The 10,544-nt window shown below is 36.5% G+C and overlaps 1 protein-coding gene across 1 annotated transcript in view; it reads right to left on the bottom strand.

Moving 5' to 3' along the window:
• Positions 1–425: 425 nt before the first annotated feature.
• LOC134533929 (translation elongation factor 2) overlaps positions 426–10,544 on the bottom strand; it is a 117,605-nt gene continuing 107,486 nt past the window's right edge. Inside the window, exons 11-12 of the mRNA XM_063371746.1 lie at positions 3,322–3,446; positions 426–697 (exon numbers count right to left, since the gene is read on the bottom strand). Of these exons, the coding sequence (XP_063227816.1) occupies positions 629–697; positions 3,322–3,446 (194 nt within the window). The 3' untranslated portion in view covers positions 426–628. The remainder of the gene's footprint in view (positions 698–3,321; positions 3,447–10,544) is intronic.

The following is a 10,544-nucleotide window of genomic DNA, read 5'->3' as shown; positions in this document are numbered from 1 at the left end:
GAATTGGATGCATTGAGTTAAAAACATTTAAAATATTTTCACAGCATGGAATATGAGAAAAAGTTTAATCGATTTTTTTTTAAATATTGACAAACATGCAGGATGTTATGTACATTAGGTTCTTAAATGTTCTTGGAGTTTTTAGAAGTTTAAAAAACATTTCCAGAATAAATAGGCACTTCAAAATCTACCTATGCGTGTAGGCTGTAACAAAAGGCATTTTTATAACTTGTGAAACAAATCAATAAGACTTGTTAATACTTTAGTAAAAATTTTTTTGGCATTAATAATGTTTTATTTATATTGACATTTGACTACATATAATCTTGTACCTATTTTATGTCAACCTCTTTTTAGATAAAAAACAATTAATATTAAAAAATGTGTTCATGCAAGGAACGGGAGTAAGAAGCTACAAACAATAATAACTCGATACCTTCGTTTTATTTACTCTTCAGCCCCTCCTTTATACACAAATCAATTAAAATAAAGATATATATAATTCAACAGCATGTCTTGCTGCAGGGAGTCTCAATGCTGTTTCCTTGGTGTTGCAATTACATTATATTGAAGGTCCAAAGAACTGGAACCAATAATACTTTATACAGCTCCCTAAAATCCCCTTTTCTTACAGCTTGTCCAGGTATTGCGTAAGATCTGGCAAACCTTCCTTCAGACCCTTCCGTTTGCGTGTCTCCTGAAAACAATAAAGAACATTATTGAACAGGCAGTCTTATTTATTACTTAGGCAGTTTTCTTACGATGAAGAGTTGATTGTGTGATAATTCTTATGTTCATATTCTTGAAAATGTAGTCAGTTTTATTTTTTTTACCATGTTTTTATTAGCTTCCTTTGGGCAACTTCTGTTCATTACCTCGCCATGACCATAGTGTTTCGCCCAAAACAATGTTTCTCAGAATCAATAAAGCAATTTTTTTGTTCATTTGTAACATTTTTATTTCAAATATATTAACATGAAAAAACTGAAATAAACCCTAAAAATGTTTGCATACTTCATCACGTCAAGGTGTTTAAAACTGATGGCAAAATTTCACACACATGACTTAAAAAATAGACAATTATTTCCCTTAGTATAATAAATATTCAAAACCCTCACTCATTTTTTAATCTTACAAATTTTCCCAAAAATTTGTGATTGTGAATTTTCAATAGCTATGATAACACTGGTAATGTCTCGTCAAATGAAAAATGTGGGGTATATGCAATATACAGCGAAACCCCTTATTTACGTTACCGTTATTTATGTTTTCCAGTTATTTACACTATATTCTTCAGGTCCCGTTTAGTTCCCATTTAGTCCAATACAATACTTTCACGCGAATTACGTCTCAAAAATCGAATCCATCCCGCTATTTACGTCACGTAACAACCATAGCAGGCCTAAAAACATTGTGAAAAACGTAACGTTTATAGTCGGCAACGAACATTTTAAATCTCAAAATATACATATTTTATAACATGAAAAGTTGCTTTTATTTCTAAACATATAATAATTTAAGCCTAGGCTTGTAAAAGTCCGAGTAATTATAGCAGGAGACAATCTAAAATGTACTAGGGAAAAACGTAAACTCACGAATGTATAAACGTACCGGGAATGTCGGGAATATTACGACTTTACGAGGCTGTTTGTAAGTTGTGATACTATATTTATGTAACAACTTAGCCGAAATACTGGTACGAGACAAACTTCACAAGATAAAATGAGTGGAGTCTTGGAAACTGTTTTAAACGTATTTTATAATTTCGGAAATATTGCACAGTTGACGCATATTTTTTAAACTAACCATTTATTTCTGGGGATCGTAAATAATTAATTATTGGTATCAAGACATCAAGATGAACGTAAACTTGAACATGTCAAGGCAGCGAGAAAACTGATGCGTAGACCAATAAATTGGTATTAGAACTGGGAAAAACTGGTACACGGGAGGTGGAGCTTATATTTTTTTTCCGCTAAGTTCGCATCTATTGGCTGGCTGCTGATGGAAGGTCACGAGTCTGGGCGGAGCATAGAGTGAGTTATACTGCGCATGCGCAGCTCAGACAACAGAGAGAGCCAGCCGGCGGCTAAGCCGCGCCGTAACAGCTGATTGAGTACAATGACCTTTCTCCGCGCACGGCGAGCTATTGACGGTAAATTTCCAATTTGCAGCCCTTTTTTTTTTACTTTTTACTTAGGCGCAATGCGTATGTAATGTAGCCCGTATTAGTTATGAACGCTGCAGGATACAACTGTATTTTAATTAACTTTAACGTATTTCTTACTTTTTCCTTTATTTACACTTTCACTCTTTTTACACTTTTTTACTTTGTCCCCATGAAAAGTGCAAATAAGGGGTTTTGCTGTATGTTTGTTAATCATGTTGATAATCTGTATTAATAAGAAAACTCATGATTAAATCCATATCTTTTGCAGTGAAATAAAATTTTTAGTTGAACTATTAATACATTAATGTTAAACATTTAGAGAGTAGTATGTATTAATGAGGAAACTCATGATAATTGTTAGTCAAAATATTACTACAACAAACATCAATTCTTTGTCACATGCGCTCCATGTTTTTCATTTTAAATATTACCAGTATCATTATAGCTATTGAAAAAAAAATATTACAAATTTTTGGGGAAATTTGTACAATTTTAAAAATGTGAATGGGGTTTGACATTTTATGAAACTAAGAGAAATTGTTTTATACTTTTTAATTTGTTTTTAAAAAATGGTATATTAAATATTTTTTATTAGTAATTTCATAAAAAGGCCATTATGTATTTTAAAACTGATATTGTGCCACTTTATCAAAGAGAAAAAAAAGGTGACTTAACATTTTAAAAAGTTTTAGTACTGTGACTAAGTAAGAGAACATTTTTAAGCAGAAACAGGTAGAAGGAAAAAAAAAACTGAGTTAACCTTTCCCCAGGCTGATTTATTGAGATGCCTAGATTTAATATCCAAGTTTATCAAAATGGTTCAAACGAATTACAAATGCTAAAATATGATAATATAATATCATACATGAATTAAATTTATAAGTTATATGCTTAGAATTTTTAAAGAAGTCTGACCTATAATTTACACTTATTTTACTGGTCTCTCAAAGTTTAAGGAGTTTCACTGTAATACCAAAACTTGTTTGCTGGCCGCTCAAATAATTAATTAATTTTTTTTATTTCTTTGACATCACTAATATAAATTCTTATCAAAATTAATAACTGCATACAACAAACAAGCATAATTTATTTTGAACCCTTTAAGCTTTGAAATGGGATTTCACAGTAAGTTGGCTACTAAAAATGCTGACCTGCACAACCAAGTACGGCTTGGTACCAGAGTCCAGGGGGTCCCCGGGCAGGATCTGCCAGTGATCAAACACACACTGTGGGAATGCCTGTCCGCCTGTGTTACTCCTCAAGTCTGCTGTGAAACCTGCACAAAAACACACTAACCTTTAAAAAACAGGGTTACATTTCACATTTTGGCTGCAGTTACACTGAAACCTATTTAAGATGTTATTCAAGGGACTGTCTTAAAAAAAACTAACGTGAGAAGTGGAATATTTATTCTCCTTCATAGTATGCTTAACATATACACAAACAAATTAACAAAAAGCTACAATTCTTGTAGAAACAATTTAATTTTCAATTATATAAATGGTTGAATAAAATTATACAAAAAATACTAATTAAATTTGCATTTGAAAATGTTTCTCAAATTAATTTACACTAAACTCTCGATTATCCGTGTTAGTTGTAACCTACAGATTACAAAATAATTAAAAACCTGTAAAAAAAAACTTGGCTAATCAGTTTCACAGTAAGAGCCACACCACATTATTTGTCTTCAGTAGAATTCCGAGCACAAGTAAAGTCTGTGTACTGTCTCTTAGCTCATTCGAATGAAAACAATGTGGCACTGTCTCCATGTGGTCTTCATATGTATGTTCATTAAACTTTACATCAAAAAAATTCAATGCATCACAACTTCCATAATTTTGTTCGATACTATTACCAACTTTGCTGAAAACTGTGAAGACTAAGACAATGTTACATACAAAAACACTTAATTATTTCTTTCACAAAGTAAAAATAAAAACTAAATTCTGCAAACTTCGTTACGACCTTATGAATTCTGAACAAAAAAATTCATTAATTCAACCATGTAACACACAAATTCCGGTAGTATTCAGTACAGTAAGTCCTCGGTTTACGTCGGGGTTACGTTCCTGAAAACCGCGACGTAAATAGAAACGACGCAAAATGAGCCATTTTTCATGCCACCGGCCGGCCACGGCCCAAGGTCGGCCGGAAGCGCTGGCATACAGACGTGACAACGGGCAATTTTATCAGCAAATGACAACCGACAGCGTGGGAAACAAGTCAAACTAGTACTTCTCAGCTTTATAGAATGTTTATTTAACCAGCTGCTTTATTACCTTTATTGATTGAAATATAAAAACAGATATATAGTCGTTTGGAAGACATCTTATGAAGAAAAAATCATAAATTGCAGTGAGCTGATACTGTAGGCCTACTACAAACGCATTTAATCACGATAAAGTTAACAACGGCACGTTTAAAACTCCGGCCAACTCAATGATATCATAGCGACTGAAGTAAACCGTATGTATTCGTTACTTAGTAACGGGTGCGGCATCTAGTAACGAGTAACGAAACGTTACACACGAATGCATTTCGTTACTCGCATTTTTCGTATGTTTTACGCATGCGCGCGCTTATTCGTTACAAAGAACGATGTTTGTTTATTAAGAAAAGTATAATTTGGAAATTCGCCGTCCAAGTTTTTTACTGTTTATTAAAGGTATTGTGTGTGTAGACAAAGTTTGAGATTGGAACAGAAACAACGTAAGAAAGTATTTTTTACAAATTATAAATATGTATGTTTTTGTTTTTTATTATCGCGAATTTTCACGTTTTTTGTTCTTATCTTAAAAGAGATATTATAATAAAGCTGCTCTAATGAGATTTTATTGTTTCTTGGTTAACAAAAGCTGTTAATTATCAAATACTTTAAATTGTTTATATTCGATTTATTATTATTTACGCGACGTCATACTGTACGCTTACAAAATACGACTCGATTCGTTGCTGTTACATAACATAGCATGTTATGCGGTATCAGAAGTAACGAGTAACGATACGAAAGTAACGAGTACTAATTGTTATAGTAACGAATACATACGGGTACACTTTTTTTCGTTACTTTTACACCTCTACTGAAGTGCCAAGGAGCTGGACGAACAGGGGTAGGAGAAAATGCTGTGTCGTTGCGGGATGTAGATAACACTTCTACGTGCGAGATACGTGGGTGGCAGAGCGGGCGGCCTGGTAGTATTGCATCACCGCGCGGAGAGCAGGAAGCGTCCCTCATGATGTATGATAAGATAAGGCGGTGAACGTGTAGCTTACGCTACATAGCATAAATTAACTACCGAAGGAAACAAAGAATTATAAACGAATTATATACTGTGTTTTGGTTAAAATAAAGATTTACGGTCATTGTAAATGACGTTATTGTGAATCGGTGGCAACTTAAATTGAAACATGAGTACTCGAACATTAGCGACGTTAATCCGAAACGACGTAAATCGGTACGACGTAAATAGAGGACTTACTGTATTAAACTGTTAGTAAAAATAATTATTGATCTGGGAATTATTGTAGAAGAGATTCTAATGAAAATTCCGTTCTTTCAAAACTTTCTTAAATTTCTTTCAAAATTATAGTTTGTTTAGTAATTGAAAAAATTAACAAATATTTCCAGTGCTAGTTGTAATGTTTAGAAATTCTATGTGCCATCTGCTTTTCTAAAATATTTCTAATGTGGTAAAATGAGCATCGCTGAACATGCATGAAAATGCCAAATTTACAGGAATTAGGTACGTTTCTTTAAAACTTATTTAAATAAGGGTCCAGTAATCCATTGTTTGTTCAAATAAAAATGCCTTTACAACTTGTTTCATGCATAATAGATTAAAGTTTTAAAGGGATGAAATATAAAACTGAAAATAATTTTGGTTTTCACGTCACTAAAGTTTTTGTTCATGGCCATATGGTTTACCGTAGAATGTGGCACCAAAAAAAAAAAACTAGGTGTCTTACAAAGGCAAATGAAGCAGCAGTGACCACAGATAGTACAGTAAAACCTTTTTGTTGCGACCCCATTTATTGCGACCACCTCTCTATTACAACCCGATTTCGAGGAACCGTGAAAAAATTGCCGAAAATCCGAAGAAAATCGGATGGAAAATAAATTTTTTGTAGTTAGTAGCGTGTTACTGCGTTTCTCTTGCCGAGTGCTGTACTGCTGCAGGCAGCGCGTATCTAAAAATAGATACCACTTCCTGTCGACCGCTGTCAGCACTTGACAACCCCCATTCCACGTCCTTTTGCTGGCAGGGTGCGCAGTTAAAGATTTTTGTGGCGACGTTTTTACGTTTAGCTTTTTGCGAGTGTCTAATGTCATACCCAATTAGGCAAAGCTACCTGCTGGCTTTCTCTTGATTTTAATTACTATTGGTTAACAATGTTTAGTTTTTGAAGTCGCGACTTGGTATATTTTCTGGCTTGAATTTGTGAACTATTGTTGACGACTTATGCAAATTTTTTCCCCCCGATTTGGTTACCTGAAAGGTTGGGTTTTGTGACGACTGTTGGCGATTTACACATTTGTTTTATTTCATACGGATTTGCGGTTTTGACGAAATGAGTGTTAAACGAGCCAGCTTGTCACTCATTAAGAAGTACGAGATAATACAGGAAGTGGATGAGAAGAAGCTGTCGAAGACGGATATCGCGCGACGACATGGCATTCCGAAATCAACTCTTTTCACAATAATAAAAAAAAGGGAAGAAATAGTAAATGCCGTTTTGAAGGACGGCCGCAACGTCCAGCTGAAGAATTTGAGGGGCGTGACACATGCGAATCTGGAGGAAGCAATGCTGGAGTGGTTTGGCCAGCTTAGGGCGCAAAACCTGCCTGTAAGCGGACCCATGATGCTGAAAAAGGCAGACGAATTAAGCTTGAAGTTAGGCATTGAGAACTTCAAATGTTCAAACGGTTGGCTGGATCGTTTTAAAGTTCGTCATGGCATATCGAGTCGTAAAATCGTTGGTGAAAGTGCGTCAGTCGACCCACAATCTGTGAATGAATGGTTGCCCTTGCTTGGAAACATCCTTTGCCGATACCCGCCTCGCGATGTTTACAACGCGGACGAGCTGGGGATGTTCTATAATCTGATGCCAGATCGTACTCTAGCTATGAAAGGTGACATGTGCAAGGGTGCAAAGCGAAGCAAAGAGCGCCTCACCGTCCTTCTGTGCTGCAACATGGACGGCAGTGACAAAATGAAGCCTCTCGTGATAGGAAAATTCCAGAAACCCAGAGGATTCAAGGGCAATGTAATTCCATGTGATTACGATTTTAATAAAAAGGCATGGATGACTTCAACGGTGTTCATGAGATGGCTTCGCGGCTTTGATGCAAAGATGGGCGCAGCCAACCGAAAAGTTGTTCTCTTTGTCGACAATTGCCCAGCACATCCTGCTGTCGACAACCTCAGGAACATTGAACTGGTGTTCCTGCCAAAGAACACCACCAGTGTGCTTCAGCCTCTGGATCAAGGCATAATACAGCAAGTGAAACTGAAGTTCCGCGAAATGCTCGTGCGGAGCATGGTTTTAAAAATGGAAATTGGCAAAGATGTCAAGAAGTGGGATGTATTTAGAGGGATAGAAGCAATTGTTGCTAGTTGGAGGGCCGTGCAGCCTACAATTATCGCCAACTGCTTCCGACATGCCCACTTTGTCACACCAGTCGACAAAGAGGCTACCGTCCATGTGCCTCTTGCTGCTGCCAACTCTGAAGACCCGGACGACCCGCCGACAATGGATGCCGAACCCCAGCCAGGCCCTTCAACGGAACCGGAGCTGGGCCCTGTGACAGTGTTGACACCTTCCCCTTGCACTGTTACTAGGCCTTGCGACGATCAAATGTGGCAGCATTTGGCCCCAGACTGTACATTTGAGGAATTTGTGAGAGTGGACGATGACGTCGCAGTTTGCGGTGCCCTTGATGATGCCGGAAAATTACAGCAAGACTCCAGTGACGAAGAGGGGGAAGGAGAAATGGAAGAACTCGAAGACGTTCCCACAACGAGAGACGTCCTCAAAGCTGGAGACGTCTATGCATCAATGCTACGACATCATGGTGCAAGTGAGGAGATGTGGTCTCACTTTACAAAATTGAAAGAATTTGTCGAGAAAGCTGCCATTAAGCAGAAACAGACCTCAATTAAGGACTTTTTTAAAAAGTAGGGCAGTTTTAATATAACTTGATTTTTTTTCATTAAATGAGTTTACGTGTATATTTTTTCCCCCTCGTACATTAAAACATTTCTTTGTTGAAGTGAAAGTTAACAGTGTGGAATATGTAACTTAACTTACATGTTCATTAAAACATACGTTGGTGTGTTACGTATGTAGAGCACGTATTAGTGTTTACAACATAATGACCAGCTGTCACGTCAATTACGTTGTTGGATATTATGACTTAACGGGTGAGTTATATTCAGTGCTGGATGTTGCCATTGTATGGGTGATGGTTTTGTAAAAAGGCCTACTTTTATGTTAAACGTTAAGCAGAACTCTTTAAGTTTGCATTGCATTAGTCTACTGCTAAAAAAAATTCTGAATTTACTTGTGTAAATTTTAAAATAAATTAAATTATTTAAAACAATGATGGGGCGGTTGCACTGAATATTTAAAAGATAAATGCTGTTTTATCTAAACAGCACGGTAAAATAAACTATCCCGCTTCTCAAAATCGTAAATTATTTTTGAAGTTAAACAAATTTAACTTATTATCACATCTTTGTTTACCGTATACAACCACGTAATACATCCACCCACTTTTTATTTTGATAAATTAGAGGGGAGATGGTAGGTGGCCAAGAATGTTTTAGATTGCTTTTGTGGGGTATTATGTTTTAAACTGCGGTCCTTGTGGTTCTAGGTCTTGAAACAGCATTGTAGAGCAAAAAGTACAAGTTTGACAAGTCCAGTCTGTGTCACTTATGCCTCTTTTATCCGCTGTCCAGGCAGAATTTATTTTTTACTCTGCTGCCGTGGCTGGTGTAGATTGTGGAGAGCAGATAATACGACCCTTTATTTTTATTTTTACCATGCCAGCTTGCTACTGAGGGGCGCTATCTTTATTTTTATTTTTACCGTGCCAGTTTACTACTGAGGGGATTATAGGCTGTTACCGTACATTGTGCTCTTAGAAGCCAAATTTAAAACACTTTCCACCATTCACTGCAGCATACATTTAACATTATGAAAAAAATTGGTATAAACATATTTACTAAGCCTAAAAACTATTTAAATAAAAAAAAAAAACATCGTGGCTAGTTAACCCTACGAACAGAATTACTTTCGCTTTATGGTCATTGATGTTATGGTGAATATTGAATCCATCCAGCCACCCTAAGTGACACTTTTTAAGGTAAAAAAGTTTTTTTTTTTTGAAGTGTGAAACATGTTGACAGGGAAACGCTTCGTAGCCATGCGTCACCCACCCGTATTGTTGAACGGAGGGAATGGTGAGTATAGTTCTTTTGCGGTAAATAAATACTTTTATGGTCCTACTAAATGTTTCCATACAAGAAGTTTTTTAAGTTTCGGTGATTTTCCAGCAGAAATACTGTTCTGTGACTTATAAACAAATTGTACCATAACTACATACAGTCTTAACGGTGAGTAGGTGCCGAGGGGTCTTCAAAATGTTTTTATTTTACCGGGAATGGAGTATACAACCTGGCTTTCATCGCACAAAGCAACGGAGTGAGGAAGAGGTGACGAGGGGGGAGGAGGGGGTGGGAAGGGTCGAGGGGATAAGGTTGTACACAGTTTCTCACGCAGAAGGTGGGAGAAGTTAAAATAGGAGGGTGGGGGATGAGAGAGAGAGAGAGAGATAGAGAGCGAGACAGGATGGTTTGTGGAATCTGGGAGGGATGAACCTTGAATGAACAAAGGAAGGAGAGCTGCAGCCAGCCTGTTTGACGAATTTCCCGCGCTCCCACTTACGTCGTACAAGCTACGGCCGTCGTGTTTTAAAAGGAATGTCCGATTTTTTTTGTTCTTCTTATACGAACATTAGAATATGAAAAGCCCTTACAAAATATACGCTGTGCGGTAAATAATATCTTTTTAAAAGCTTTTGTTATGAGTTTTTTTTTTTACAGATTTTGGTTGTACCTAGTGTCAAAATTTCCGATTTTTTTTTACGGTTCTTGAGAATATATTCGTAATCTTGATGCTTCGTAAAATCCGGGGTTCATAAAATTGGGTATTAATAGTATTAATAGTTGGCAGAGGAACAGCAGACTGCAGCAAGCCACCCCCTTCCCTCCCTCAAACCAAGCTAAGACGTATGCTGCCGATGAGTCACTGCAGCCGTATAAAAGCGCTGTTCATTCCAGAGACAAGCTGTGTTCTACATTAGAAT

The sequence above is a fragment of the Bacillus rossius genome, chromosome 1, assembly GCF_032445375.1.
Source record: "Bacillus rossius redtenbacheri isolate Brsri chromosome 1, Brsri_v3, whole genome shotgun sequence".
In the NCBI taxonomy this organism is placed as follows: Eukaryota; Metazoa; Arthropoda; class Insecta; order Phasmatodea; family Bacillidae; genus Bacillus; species Bacillus rossius.
The sequence above is the reverse complement of the archived record's forward strand: the minus strand, read 5'-3'. Positions and strand labels throughout refer to the sequence as shown.